This window comes from Haliotis rufescens, unplaced genomic scaffold (genome assembly GCF_023055435.1).
Source record: "Haliotis rufescens isolate VD_foot unplaced genomic scaffold, xgHalRufe1.0.p SCAF_8, whole genome shotgun sequence".
NCBI lineage: Eukaryota > Metazoa > Mollusca > Gastropoda > Lepetellida > Haliotidae > Haliotis > Haliotis rufescens.
The window spans coordinates 26,058,721-26,074,941 of NW_025964372.1; the positions used below are offsets into that span (position 1 = coordinate 26,058,721).

The 16,221-nt window shown below is 41.5% G+C and overlaps 1 protein-coding gene across 1 annotated transcript; it reads left to right on the forward strand.

Annotated features, from left to right (window-relative positions):
- The first annotated feature begins 5,376 nt into the window (after window positions 1–5,376).
- LOC124128265 lies at window positions 5,377–8,343 on the forward strand. Its single transcript, XM_046491643.2, has one exon. The coding sequence runs from the start codon at window positions 7,348–7,350 to the stop codon at window positions 7,951–7,953; it is 606 nt and encodes a 201-aa protein (XP_046347599.2). The 5' UTR covers window positions 5,377–7,347; the 3' UTR covers window positions 7,954–8,343.
- Window positions 8,344–16,221: the final 7,878 nt, after the last annotated feature.

The window sequence follows — 16,221 nt, forward strand, 5'->3', positions numbered from 1 at the left end:
CCGTACCCTTCTGTGAGCATGCTGGGGGGCACGGGTGGCCCAGTCGTCTAAGGCGCCGCGATTCGCTGTGCAGAGTTGCGTCCCTTGGGCACGCCAGAAACCTATGATTGTGGGTTCGAATCCCAGTTCGCCCCGATTATGTTTCTAGGTTTGTCAGCACCATACCCGTGCTCGTGGGTTTCACCGAAGTGGTAAACGTCTGAAACCTGCATCACTTCGGGCTTTCCTCCCACATTAAGCTGACACGCCGCGATATAACTGTAATACTGTTAAAAGCGACGTTAAACCCAACACACTCACTCACACTGTGAGCATACTGCACGTGTGTATGTCACAATGTGCTCCCCTGTTCCTATGAATTGGTGGACGCATGTTCGATGCTTGGATAGATGAGTGGATTGATGTTTGATGGATGTATTGGTGGGCGAATAGATAGGGAGATTGATAAGGGTTAAGCTAAAATGCAGTAACTGTATAGTAACATCCATATCACCGTGGAGGATCTCCGGCTTCAGCATGACACTTACACGTATCATATATGGAATATTGCACATATATCATTACCGATATCTTCTACATACCATATTACCACCCAGTAGAAAGCTTTAACGGCCGAATTCTGTCACGACACATACTGTAAATCTGGAAATTAATGAGCCTCCAAATTAATACGACTGCTGACCCCCAGCCAAAAATGCGACTCAATATCAATGCGACTCCCCCCCCCCCCCCCCCTAACCCCACCCCCTCCCCAATGGAATGATACATATCCTTACCTCAAACCAATCAAACGCAAATAGCACCGCGTATTAGCACTGAGTGCAATGTAAAATAAATCAAGAATCTTGCAAAATTCATATGCATAATAGATAAGTACCTTTGAGTGTAGTTGTGTATATGTGTGTTTGTTTATGTATGTATTTGTACAGTATAACCGACATCTTGTTAAATATTAATTATTATCGTGTTAAGAAACTTTTTCTCCTGTACCGGCGTGGGTGCTTCTCTTTTTAGAAATAAATAATGAGGATGATGATGATGATGGTAAAGCACTTCTGTTTTCCTAAAAACAACACACAGTTTATATGTTTACTGTGTTGACTTGCATTAAGGAAGTTTAAAGGCAATAAGAAAACTCTCCATTCCTGAAAAATAATGGCGCGTTGAAACAATAGAATGACGTCACATATGTGTTTTTAAATACAAGCATACACGACAGGGAAGGTTATTCCAGCTCCAAGTGACATCGGACACGGTTAGTACTACACATTTTCTTTTCTTATAATCTTTTTGACTTCGACATGGAGGCTGGGATTTTTTTTAAGACAAGATATTCTTTTCAGCTACAGCTGCTAAACTTGATATTTTATTAATATGTTTGTTTGTTTGTTTGTTTGTTTGTTTGTTGTTTAATGCCACACTCAGCAATATTCCAGCTATTTGATGGCGCTCTGTAAATAATCGGGTCTGGACCAGACAATTCAGTAATTGATATCATGTGCATCGATCCACACAAATGGGATCGACAACATGCATCAACTAAGTCAGCGAGCCTGACCACCCGATCCCGTTAGTCGCATCTTACGAATAATATCATGAGCATCGATCCACACAATCGGGTTCGATGACATGCATCAACCAAGTCAGCGAGCCTGACCACCCGATCCCGTTAGTCGCCTCTTTCAACAAGCATAGTCGCCTTTTACGGCAAGCGTGGTTTGCTGAAGACCTATTCTACCCCCGATCTCACGGGTCTAGCTGTAAGGTCATTAAGATCACCAAGAAAATATAATATGAATAAGACTTGTATTTATTTGGCCAAATGAAATGTTTATTTCATCTTGTGGTTTAATAAACTTGATATTTTGACTTCTGTCTGTGCCACTCATGAAAACATTAACTTTGCTATCATCATTATTTGACAAGGAAAACACATTTCCTCTTTGTATTTATAATTTTTTATATATTTCTCGTCTCGATTGAATTATCAAAATTATCAAAACTATCACACCATTTGACTTGATTAAGTTAAACTAAAGTTCTGAAGATTGTTAATAATAGCAAAATATTACATCATAACAATATAATTATTACACACTAATACAGTAAGCACAACTATCATCTAATATATAAATTAATATGATTAATACATTTTATCATTTAACTTAAGCATTTAACCATGACAGTAACTTCACATGGCAATGGAAAACATGTATCACAACGCACGATCTATACGTAAGATTTCGACAAGTTGCTGATGTTAATGTTATTTCAATTATTCCTTAAAAGGGAAGCAAAATGTGAAAATGATAAATAGAATTCACCACCAGTGAAAAAGGCTCGGCAAATACCTATTAACTAAGACTCGGTTGATATTTCCCATATTAAAAACACTCGTGATAAATCCTCTATGTAATGGCAATAATACATTACATGGCATTTGCTTGCACAAAAGAAATTATTTTGTTTTAAAAGTTTCAAAACATGTTTGTGTGCAAACAACAAGATGGATTTGATTATTAAACAAAGGGAATAAATGAGTTATGATTGCAATACCCATGGGAATTGCACAGCATTCATGAAAATAATTTATTATTAGGTCTACGGCAAGCAGCCATGTTTTGTATTTTTAAACAGAGTGTAGATGATTATTGTTTTCAAGAATTTTCTGTGACATTTTATTTTTTTCGATAAAGTCCCAACTCTATCCCCCTCTAACTTCCCCAAGAGCTTGAACACGTGTGTTGCTGTGATGACTCGGTCATTACGTGACAGTCAGCAAGAGTTGTATCACAACTGCCAGTAAATAACCAGCATCAAGATAATCAGCATCCACATAATTAGCATCAAGATAATCAGCATCAAGACAATCGGCATCAAGATCATTGGCATCAAGATCATCGGCATCAAGATTATTGGCATGGGGATAATCGGCATGGAGATAATCAGCACCAAGACAATCGGTATCTAGATCATCGGCATCAAGATAATCAGCATCAAGACAATCGGCATCTAGATCATCGCATCAAGATCATGGGGATCAAGATTATTAGCATGGAGATAATCGATAATCAGCATGGAGATAATCGGCATGGAGATAATAAGCATCAAGATAATCAGCATCAAGAAAATTGGCATCAAGATAATCGGCATCAAGATTATTGGCATGGAGATAATCGATAATCAGCATCAATATAATCGGCATGGAGATAATCGGCATAAAGATCATCGGCATCAAGACAATCGGCATTAAGATCATCGGCATCAAGATAATCGGCATCAAGACAATCGGGATTAAGATCATCGGCATCAAGATAATCGGCATCAAGATAATCGGCATCAAGATCATCGGCATCAAGATAATCGGCGTCAAGATAATCGGCAGCAAGATCATCGGCATCAAGATAATCGGCATCAAGATTATTGGCATGGAGATAATTGATAATCAGCATCAATATAATCGGCATGGAGATAATCGGCATAAAGATAATCGGCATCAAGATAATCGGCATCAAGATCATCGGCATCAAGATAATCGGCGTCAAGATAATCGGCAGCAAGATCATCGGCATCAAGATAATCGGCATCAAGATTATTGGCATGGAGATAATTGATAATCAGCATCAATATAATCGGCATAAAGATAATCAGCTTCAAGATAATCGGCATCAAGACAATCAGCATCAAGATTATTGGCATGGAGATAATCGATAATCAGCATGAAGATAATCGGCATGGGGATAATCAGCTTCAAGATAATCAGCATAAAAAAAGTTCGCATCAAGATAATCGGCATCAAGATTATTGGCATGGAGATAATCGATAATCAGCATCCAATCAGCATGGAGATAATCCGCATGGAGATAATCGGCATAAAGATAATCAGCTCCAATATATTCGGCATCAAGACAATCGGCATCAAGATCATCGGCATCAAGATTATCGGCATCAAGATTATTGGCATCAAGATCATCGGCATCAAGATTATTGGCATCAAGATTATTGGCATCAAGATCATCGGCATCAAGATCATTGGCATCAAGATCATCGGCATCAAGATTATTGGCATCAAGATCATCGTCATCAAGATCATCGGCATCAAGATTATTGGCATCAAGATCATCGGCATCAAGATTATTGGCATGGGGATAATTCGGCATGGAGATAATCGGTATCAAGATAATCAGCTTCAAGGTAATCGGCATCAAGAAAATTTGCATCAAGATCATCGTCATGAAGATAATCGGCATGGGGATAATTGGCATAAATAAAATTGCATCAAGATAATCGGCATCAAGTTGATTGGCATCAAGATAATCAGCAACACGATAATCGGCATCAACACCATTAAGCGTTGTGAACTCATAAGGGAGCATGGATTTGATTTGTATTTGGAGGGGCGAGGGATTTTTTTGTAAAAGAGCACGGACACGGATATGGTGCTGACAAACCTAGAAACATAATCGGGGCGAACCGGGATTCCAACCCACAGTCATAGGTATCTGGCGTGCTAAGGGACGCAACTCTGCACAGCGAATCGCGGCGCCGTAGACGACTGGACCACTGTCTGCTTATCGTTTTCAGTTTAGGTCAAGTGGATATAGCTACTACCCTTTGTGGGGCTGTGGGGTAACCTAGTGGTTAAAGCGTTGACTTGTCACGCAGAAGGACCGAGTTCGATTCCCCAAATGGGTTCAGTGTGTGAAGCCCATTTCTGGTGTTCCCCGTCGTGAAGAAAAAACTAGACTATGTTGCTAAAAACGGCGTAAACCCATACTCACTCACACACTACTCTTTGTTAAACTGAGACATTGTTTTCTTGTAACCATAAATGGTAATCATTTACTGATTTATATCATAGCATTTCAGTCAGTTTGCAGGGACTGCCAATTTTCCGTGCCAGGACCCACTGTAAAGTAGAGCGTTGATTGGTCAGCCAGGGAAAGTAACAGTTATTGTGTGGGCAAGAAATCCTATGAGTGAGTGAGTGAGTTGGGTTTTACGCCGCTTTTAACAATATTCCAGTTATATCGCGGCGTGTCAGTTTAATGTGGGAGGAAAGCCCGAAGTGATGCAGGTCTCAGACGTTTACCACTTCGGTGAAACCCACGCGCACGGGTATGGTGCTGACAAACCTAGAAACATAATCGGGGCGAACCGGGATTCGAACCCACAATCATAGGTTTCTGGCGTGCCCAAGGGACGCAACTCTGCACAGCGAATCGCGGCGCCTTTGACGACTGGGCTACCATATCCGTGCTCGTGGGTCTCACCGAAGAGGTAAACGTCTGAGGCCTGCATCACTTCGGGCTTTCCTCCCACATTAAGCCGACACGCCGTGATATAACTGGAATACTGTTAAAAGCGGCGTTAAACTCACTCACTGAAGAATAAAACATATCGAGTGAATTCAAAGCTGATTCCTACGTAGAGGGCCGTTGCTAATTGTTCTTCCCGCGATATAACTATATAAGTCATCCATGGTATTATGTTATGCCGAGGCGCACAGCATATTCCTACCAAGCAGTCAGTCATTATATCTTCAACTGCCATTTATATGCCCTATTATGCATGTATCGAAAATCTGTCACTCCGCTAATGACATTAACGGCTTAGACCCTGAAACGAAGCCTTGTTACTTAATCCCAGTGCCTCAACAAAGACACGGCTAATCCCAATCCGTGTGTAGTGCCGAGGAAAGAGGGCTTTGTAGTCATGGTAGGTTGTTATAGGACTTTAAGGACGCTTCTACCCCAGGTACACGTAATCTACCCAGTGAGCCGTTCACATTGCCGGGTGTTGAGGGAGGACCTAAGAAACGAGACTTAAGTTGACTAACTTGATTATCGATTTTTTTGAGAATTTATTTCTTATCGATTTAAACATGGTGTTGACAGTTGTGACATGATCCAGCGGTGAAACTATCTTGTTGGTGCGCGGTTTCACGGGACTTCACTATTTCGTGTAAGTGCACTGCAAGATTGGCCAGCATGGATGTGTAGTTTCTCCATGCTCTCAATACACGGGGGACAGTGCGTCCGCCTCAAGGAACCATAGCCAGTGTTGTGTGAGCGGGGAAGACGTGATTCAGCGTCTGGGACATTGATACGGGAAACGGTACATCGAAATAACCCCAGGAACCACAGACAGCGTTTGTTGAGAGAAGTGATTCGGTGATTCGGTTTCCTGGAATACTAGACGTGTTGGTTTAGAAGACGAGACAGTGTTGGTAGTTAAGGCGTGATTCACGCTCAATGAAGACGAGACATTATTGCTGAAAGTGCGCTAGGTATTCTCCGTGAGGACTAGACAGTGTAGCTTTAGTAGACGTGATTCACTCTCAAGGAAGACGTGACAGTGTTGGTCGTTAAGGCGTGATTCACGCTCAATGAAGACGAGACATTATTGGTGCACGTGATTCACTCTCAAGGAAGACGTGACAGTGTTGGTCGTTAAGGTGTGATTCACGCTCAATGAAGACGAGACATTATTGTTGAAAGTGCGCTAGGTATTCTCCGTCAGGACAAGACAGTGTTGCTTTAGTAGACGTGATTCACTCTCAAGAAAGAAGTGACAGTGTTGGTAGTTAAGTCGTGATTCACGGTCAATGAAGACGAGACATTATTCTGGAATGTGCGCTAGGTTTTCTACGTGAGGACCAAACAGTGTTGCTTTAGTAGACGTGATTCACTCTCAAGGAAGTGTAGACCTTCGTTGTAAAGGAGTAATTCACTCTCAAGGAAGGGTAGATAGTGTTGAAAAGACGCGATTCAGAAGACTAGACAGTGTTTCTCGAGAATACGTGATTTACGCTGAAGGCAGACAGGAGAGTTTTGGTATAACAGGCGTAAACCACTCCCCAGGACGACAAGACAGCGTTTGCCGAGGAGACGTGATTCATTCTCCCGGAAGACTAGAGAGTAGAGGGTGAGCGTAGAAGCGTTGGAGACCTGTTTGTATCAAGACATGTAGATTGAAGGAGATACAAGTACAGCACATTAAGCGTATAGTCTTATGTCACTTGAGGTCGTCTTCGTTCCTTCTCCATCGTCGAGTGTCTATATCTAATAGAGGTCTAGACTTTGGTGTGTATTATATTGAGGAAGGAAACACCTGTCAGAGGAATTAGCAATTAAATCTGAAGTGAAAATCTGCAAGTCTTACCGGAGGAGGCCATTGGCGAAGACGAACGGACAAATCAATCGTAAACGGTATATATACAGTTTAACTGTTTATGGAAATAAAGTAAATCCGTCGCCAAGCTTTTATTTTTTGGTCTACCCCTTTCAAATCACCGAGAACTAATAAAAAGGACCGAGGCCAACTGAGAGTCCTCGGATTAAGGCCATGACGTCCAGAAGCGCTAGTCCCCGGATTAAAGCCATGACGTCCAGAAGCGCCAGTCCTTGGATAAAGACCATGACGTCCAGAAGCGCCAGTCCTCGGATAAAGACCATGACGTCCAGAAGCGCCAGTCCTCGGATTAAGGCCATGACGTCCAGAAGCGCCAGTCAGTCCCAGGTGTATGTGCGACAGAGTACGGGAGCTCCCGACCGAGTGGTTGACATCAGTGTCGGAGGAGCAGGCAGCGTTTACCTCCCTTGTTTCAGCTCGCCACCTCGATTCCTCCGATCAAAATCGGCCTTCAAGTTCTCCATCGATGGCGCATCTCCCAATTTGCTGACGCCTGCCGACAGAAGAAAGCCCGACCTGCTGACGTCTGTTGTGTATGAAGGGGAGGTTGCAGACATTGTCAACAGACTCCGGCGTCCGACAATCTCGACGAAACGTAAAACTGTGAAACTTTATCCCAATTTGGGGTACGTTGATATGAACTTTTATTCCTGGAAGAACATGCAGCTGTACTCGGACTACCAGAGGACTATCTTTAATGAAAACGGAGCAGTCAAACCCTCATTTAGAAGATGCGGACAAAGGAATTCTTGGATGTGACATAACGTTGTTGTTCCATCTAAAAGATGATATTGTTTTATGACCCCGTTTACAATTTCCCAGTATTTCAAATTGTTGTAAGCTGCATAAATAAATAACGTTTCTCAAAAGCGAGGATGGAGGTAAACCTTGTTTTTATTTAAAAAATGATGAGGGAGGAATATATAATATTTTTCCCCACAAAGAATACCACAAACAAGACTCGAATTTCAAGACAAAGTCAGTTGTCAAGCATGGGTCTGCTTCATATGATGCAGGACATTTAAAACATACCGTATTCAACGTAATAAGCGCCCAGGGCGCTCTCAAAATTAGAAATAGGGGGCGCTTATTAGAATATTATTTTGAGTTGAAAGATCGTAAATTTCGTGGTTTATGCTAACAGCCTGAAATGTTAACATACGACAGATATATTTTTCAAGAATTTAATTGCCCATAATTAAGGGTGATATAACACACGAGTGTGTATTATTCACGAATAAATAAGTCTTGTGTAGATGGATCAATCGGAAAGGGTGCTGATTGGGATTGTTCACTAGCCAATATATTAGCAAATATCGCTGTGGGCGCTTATCAGAGCGGGGCGCTAATTACGTCGATTACGGTAGTATTTATTGCCAGTACAAAGGGCAGGATTTAAAGTGAGGCGCCGATTCCCAAGAAACATTTCCTGTGTTTGCCTTATAAAGGCACAATTGTAGGCACACTAACGGACTTATTTTTTCCTGATTGGCTCATAGTTGGATGGGCGGAGCTTGTGTTGCATTATTGAGCTGCACGATGTCCCTGCTTTCGTGTTGTTGTCAACTGTATTTGTGTATTAATAATTAAATATACAGTATCTGATGTTCTTATTGTTGACCAACATGTTTTCAATTATGATTGACTTCAATATTTATTAATGATCGTGCCTCCGTGCACGCAATAAACATTGAAAAAAAACCCACAGATGCCTTTGCTCTACAGTGTGTGTGTGTGTGTGTGTGTGTGTGTGTGTGTGTGTGTGTGTGTGAAATGTGTAGACAGCACCACAAATAAGCGGATGACACGAATCACGATATCAATGGCGTCACCAGTTACTACATGGTATTTACCCGCAGGTCCTGCATGATGTTACTGTTGACACTGACATCGTTCGTTTATCATATCAGCTCATAGTGAGTGAGTGAGTGAGTGAGCAATATTCCAGCGATAGCAAGGCGGGGGACACCAGAGATGGGCTTCACACATTGTACCCATGTCGGGATTGGAACCCGGGTCTTTGGCGTGACGAGCAAACGCTTTAACCACTAGGCTACCCGACCGCCCCTATCAGCTCATACATGTACATGTATTGAAGTCGTTGTCACAGGGTTAACTGGAAGCAGGACGCAGATATTGGGATGGTAGAGGAAACTGAGACTGTATTTAGTTGTTAATTTTGTTGTGGTTGTTATGCTTTTAATTGTGGTCAATACGGATAGACATCGGGGTTATAATTGGTCTTCAGCAAACCAATGCGTAGAGGCGTAGAGACGACTAACGGGTGGTCAGGCGCTCTGACTTGGTTGATGCATGTCATCGTATCCCAATTGCGTGGATCGATGCTCATGGTGCCAATCACTGAATTGTCTTGTCCATACTCGAATATTTTACAGACCGCTGTCATATAGCTGGAATATTGCTGAGTGTGGCGTTAAACAACAAAGAAAGAAAGAAAGAAAGAAACAAACAACTTTGCAGGCAATAAAATTGGGTCCAAACCTGACTCTATTACGTGCCGTTCCAACCATTCTAAAAAAAAAAAAAAGGTTTACAAGAAAACGTATGTCTATTCTCTTGAAAAAAAGTTGAATCATGTCCTAAAAAGGGGCAAAATGGGCCCTTGTGTCTCGTCTTTTACGGTCAAATATAACTCTCATAATACCTTTTTTATTGTTTTAAGTGTGTTTGTGTTTTTATTGTTTCTTTGGGGTTGGTGTAGGCTATTTTGTTGGCCATCAGGTCTCTAGAACCAAGCATCTAGAACAATCAATCTCTACTGACTTTACTGTGTATTGGAATTTTTTGTGTACATTTTATAAATACTTGTCATGATTTCATGTTTAACTAGTTGTAACCGTAAGTGACCGCCTCCGTGGTCTAGTGGTAGAGCGTCCGCCCGGAGAGCGGAAGGTTCGGGGTTCGATCAACGGCCGCGTCATACCAAAAGACGTTAAAAGATAGTACTTTTTCTTACCCTGTCTGGCGCTCGGCATTAAAGGGCTAAAGCAAGGACTGGTCGGCTCGGAGTCTGTATACTGTGTCTGAGTTGGGTATTCATGTTAAACTGCGGCATGGTATCTCAGTGAGCTAGCACTATAATTCTGCATCAGCCCGGACTGGTACAAGCAGCCACACACACACGTGCATACACGTCGCTATGTAAGTGCAATAATCTTAAACGCGACGTTAAACCCTATTTCACCTCAGCTTGTATCAATAAGTAATCGTGTTTTCTTTTAAAATATATAAAACAGCATTTCTTCTTTCTCAATGAGTCCAAGGTAAAGCAATTAGACCTGGAAGAGGTGGCGAGGTGAAATTAGGTTTAACATCGGATTCAAGATTATTGCAGTGATATAGCCGCGTTTGTGTGGCTGCTTGTACTTGCCCTGACTAATATAGCGCTAGCCCACTTACTCCGAGCCGACATGTCCTTGTTTTATCCCCTTAAGGAAGAGCGCCAGGAAGGGTAACGACATATACATCGATGTGACGGGGCTAGGGGATCGAACAACCAACCTACTGCTATCCAGGAAGACGCTCTATCCACTAGACCACTGAGAAGGCGGCCTACAACCATGTTAGAATTTGAAGCCAATATTTGTGTCAGGCAAATGAACGTTCACATACCATCAGACATTTCACACTGGGACCTAAAGACGACAACAACAATAACAACCACAACAACAACAATACAATTCTTTGATTTTTTTATTATTATTAATTATATTTTAACAGTTGACCTTATTGTGTAGGGAAACATCCACAAGCTACTTTTTAAAAGGCCGTTTGATTCTGATAAGATATCTCTCTCTCATAGTTCAAGCCAGGTGAGCCCTCAGATTGGTGAGTTCTATGATCTATCTCGGAACAGCGCGCGTCACATTCGGAACATAATTACTGACTTCAATATCTCGAAAACGAAAAATAAAACCAGGCAGATCAGAATGTTGAATAATAATTGAGCGCTTGTTTTTTTAAAGCTGTATTAGACATTGTCTTCTCAGTCGGGTCTTCAATCAATGAGTAATAATTTCTCCTACACCAAGCATAGATAAAATTAGGATGGCGAAGGCGTCCATTTTGACAATACTGCCTAATCATGTAAGAAATAAACACAACTGATTGTTCTAAAACATGACGAGGGTCGATCCTGACACACGTGACAAGGGTTTGTCAGGTCCTGGTGGACATAGCTTATAGAGATATCAAAACTAATTTGATTTTGGTAAAAACGATATTTTTCATTTTCTTTTCAATTTTTAAAAAAATTCCCAGTGTGAGACATGGCCGGTCGCTCATCACATATTCAGTGCCATAAGGGGGGAACTTGCAGGTATAATCACCCAGGGAGAAGCTCTGCGTGAACAATCACCAAGTCAGTCAGTGAGGCAGGCACTGTGTGACCAGTCATCCGATCAGTCAACGAGTCAGGCACTGAACAATCGCTCAATCATCAGTCACTGACTCACGAATTTTGTCTGGTCGGTGGTGTCCGGCATGTACGAGGGGATATCAACAAGTTTTGAGTCTCACACAGAAAAAGTAAAAGAATTGGATTGTTACTACTTTATTTTTCATCATAGTCCCCTCCCAACTCCACACACTTGTTCCCCCTAGTTTGCCAGTCACTGATGCCCGATCGGTAGAAGTCAACATTCTGGTCCCCTAACCAACCCTCCACAGCAGCAGTTAGCTCATCGTCATCTTCAAATATCCGACCCCGGAGGTGTTTTTTTCAGCCTGGGAAAGAGGTGGAAGTCACTGGGGGCTAGGTCTGGAGAATAGGGTGGGTGAGGGAGGAGTTCGTAGCCACATTCTTGCACAGCTGTCATTGCAACACGGCTCGTGTGGAATCCCACGACGGATTTTTCCACGGCGTTTCACCTTGATGGATTCAATAACTTGGCGTAATACTCCCCATTCATTGTGGTGCCATGGGGCAGGTAGTCGATGTGAATCACACCTTTGCTGTCCCAGAAGATGGTCATCATAACCTTCTTGGTGGATCTGGTGGCTTTGAACTTCTTTGTCTTTGGAGAAGTGGCGTGTTTCCATTCCATCGACTCCTGTTTGCTCTCCGGATCATAATGATAAACCCAGGTTTCATCACTGGTTACAATCCTAAAATGAAAATCATCTGGGTTGGCGTTGTACCGAGTTAGCAAGGCTCCACTGATGGTGACCCTTGATAGCTTCATGTCATCTGTAAGCATTCTCGGGACCCATCTGGCACACACTTTGGACATGTGGAGTTTGCCATGAATTATATTATGTATGGATCCATCCATATGATAGGCCTGTTGTTTCTTCTAGCTCATGGAGAGTAATACGGCGGTTTTCCATCACTAGTTTGTGTACAGTGTCAATGTTTTCAGGGCTGGTACTGGTTGATGGCCGTCCGGACCGGGCATCATCTTCTAAGCTCTCTCTGCCACGCTGAAATTCCATCACCCACCGTTTGATAGTTGCAGACGATGGGGAAGACTCTCCATAAACTGCAGTCAATCGCTCTCCCACCTGTTTGGCAGATTGACCCTCCAGGACAAGGAACTTTATCACCGCTCTGTACTCAGATTTGTCCATTTAGCCAATTCACTAGGGTAGATCTCTTCCACGAAGTGTTGTGACAAAATAATTGCAGCCAGCAATATGTTTCTACATAGCATCAGTAGCTAAGACATTCATGTACATCAGGTGTAGCGCATTGTACCATTCGACCAGGAATACTGCGTGAGGCTCAAAACTTTTTGATATCCCCTCGTATGCGATGGGCAGCTGACTGTCAGGGTGTCTGCAAAACGACGATGTATTGTGCCATAATTTGGAGCTAATATTTTGGGGACATTTTATTTCCTTTCTGACTTAAAGTGAGTGTGGTTTTACGCCGCTTTTAGCAACATTCAATGGTCAACCCCTAATCAACTCTATATTGTCTATCTTCAACTTCACTTTCATTCATGCGACGTCACCATTCAACAAAGAACTTCAAAACACAGTTGTGTTAACATTTTAATATTTTTAGATAATTAAAAACCTATACTCTTTTCGAGATTATTGTTTGCCAGAATCTTCTTTCCTTGGTTTTGTCTTTATCCACTTCCCTGAAATACAAAACAAAAAACCCTTGATAAATCTCGACACAGTTTTATCAATTTTCAAACAATAATGTATAATATGCAGGTGTTTGATGGAAACATATCTTAACATTCATTCTGAGACATAACTGAATACTTGATGTGGTAACTAAATTTTCAAGAATCATGTTGAATACAAATCGTGGCACGAGCATAGAACCCCATACATTTATACAAATACATTCTTAGCATTCATTTAAAGTCACAAAACCACCAACATGTATATAGACCATGGAATTAAACAACTGTACCTACGTTAACATATTTCACAGCCCCTGGTTCATTTGCTGCATTTCTCAATGATCCAACATTCCTGTTATTATCTCCTGGAATTCTCATGTTCATCCTTGCTGCAGCGAAAGCAACAATGTTCCACATTATAACAAAGTCAAAACTAGAACTATATTCAATAAGCATATAATTATAGTTTATCCAAAAAGATAACATATATTGTATAATTGCCTAAAATTTAGGAAAAACTGTAAATTTAATATCATCATGTTTGTTTGTTGTTTAACGCCGCACTCAGCAATATTCGGGCAATATGACGTGGGTCTGTAAATAATCGAGTCTGGACCAGACAATCCAGTGATTGACATCATGAGCATCGATCCACGCAATTGGGATCGATGACATGCATGAACCAAGTCAGCAAGACTGACCACCCGATCAAGTTAGTCGCCTCTTACGACAAGCATAGTCGCCTTTTACGACAAGCATGGGTTGCTGAAGACCTATTCTATCCAGTATAACGTCGGATCGGAAATATCTCAGCCTCCAGATATCAAGTAACAAAATTATTAAGTGAGTACCATAATAAGAAACACCAAACGTAATTTGGTTTCAATATCATACTCCGTTCTGAAAATAACTGATTGGATTCTTGGTCAGACAGTCCAGTGATTGATACTATGAGCAACATCCCACAACCTCGGTCTGAGTACAATGGCACAACCTTAATGTTGTTCCCCTTAGGCAGCTGTTAGTACAAACATGGTTTATTGGGGACCTATTCTAAACCGGAATTCAAACGGGAATAGATATTACAGTAAACTACGGTTATAACGAACACGCTTATAACGAACTAACGGATATAACGAACTAACTTTTAAAGGCCCGACTATATGCTGTAGTTAAGCTGTATATATGCTTATAACGAATTACGGTTATAACGAACTAAAATTAGTAGTCCCTTTGAGTTCGTTATAACCGTAGTTTACTGTATATTAAACAGGCTTTGTAACTAATTACGACTCACATCTTCATCGCTGCGCAGTTAATAACTACAGTACGATTTCGTAGCAAGCATTGTCATCAGACTCGTTCAGATTTCGATCGCAACTTTCTTTCTCTCATTGTGAAAAAGTTTCAGAGAACCAGTGAGTGAGTATGATTTTGCGCAATATTCCAGCAATATCACGGCAGGGGACTTCAGAGAAGCAAGGATCACATGAAATTTATTTGGTACTACATTTATTGAACAATATAGTTCAACATCGTTAAATATAATTCTGTATAGTACATGGCAAACTATGGAGATCGAAAACCGAACGAATATGGTGGCTATCAATTTCATTGTATTTTTCATTGGTGCACATTGGGTACACCTATCTCACCCTAATAATCAACAAACGATGACCAACTCACTGACAATGCATGCATATTGTAATAACTTTTGATAATCGACAAGCTTATCACCACACCACCGAGGACCAACTACCGCAAACACCCCGTTATAGCGCGACGAGAGACTCGTTTTACTGTTGCTCGTTTTCATAAGAAGGAAGTCTGACATATTTATCGGAAAATGATGAATTGATTCTTTATGGGAAATATTAGAATTATACATTGTAAGCGCGATAAGACTAGGGCGATAACTAGCAGCCTACAGTTCGTCGACCTGAAAATACTTCCTTTGTTTCGCTTTCCTGTCTTGGCTGTATAACAGAAATCTACACAACCATTCTTACGGACTGAAATGAGCGAAATTGTTTCACAAAAATCAAAGTCAGTAGATTAGTTCATGTACAGTAAACTTTAAATAGCAATGATTTCAGAAATAACACGAAAGAAATGGCGATAACTGTCAGTGGTCAGTAGGCGATGCATACGTTATATATACAGTAGGCCTATTGACCTTTTTCGAACTTTCGCCATCTTGGATGGAAAACGAGGATTGGAGAGCAAAAGCGACTATGCCTGTCGGAAGAGGCGACTAACAGGATCGGGAAGACAGGCTCGCTGACTTAGTTGACGCATGTCATCGTATCCCAACTGCGTGGATCGCTGCTCATGATGTCAATCAGTGGATTGTCTAGTCCTGACTCGCTTAATTACGAACCGACGTCATATAGCTGGAATATTGCTGAGTGCCGCGTTCAACAACAAACAAAACATATAATTTACGTTTTGACGATTCTGCGTGCATTTAAAAAACACCCGTTGGTTCAGTTTGATATTCTTTGGGGATAGGGGTGGTCGGCAATTCTATTTCAACATTCTGCATAATTATTTTTTTTCAAACAGTTTCTGTGACAATTTTCTTGATACAATCTCCGGCCAAAATATCAAATGGTTCGAGTGATGCTAATATGTGTGAGTATTCTGAAATCTGAAGTCCCGTGAAGATCCGGGCTAGAATAGGTCTTCAGCAACCCATGCTTGCCGTAAAAGGCGACTATGCTTGTCGTAAAAGGCGACTAACGGGATCGGTGGTCAGGCTCGCTGACTTGGTTGAAGCATGCCATCGATCCCAATTGTGTGGATCGATGTTCATGATGTAAATCACTGGATTGTCTGGGCCAGACTCGATTATTTACAGACCCACGTCATATATCTGGAATATTGCTGAGTGCGGCGTAAAACAACAACCAAACCAAACCAAACC

Coding starts and splice junctions, on each gene's coding strand:
- LOC124128265 (XM_046491643.2), top strand. CDS start 7,348: ATGACGTCCAGAAGCGCTAGTCCCCGGATTAAAGCCATGACGTCCAGA.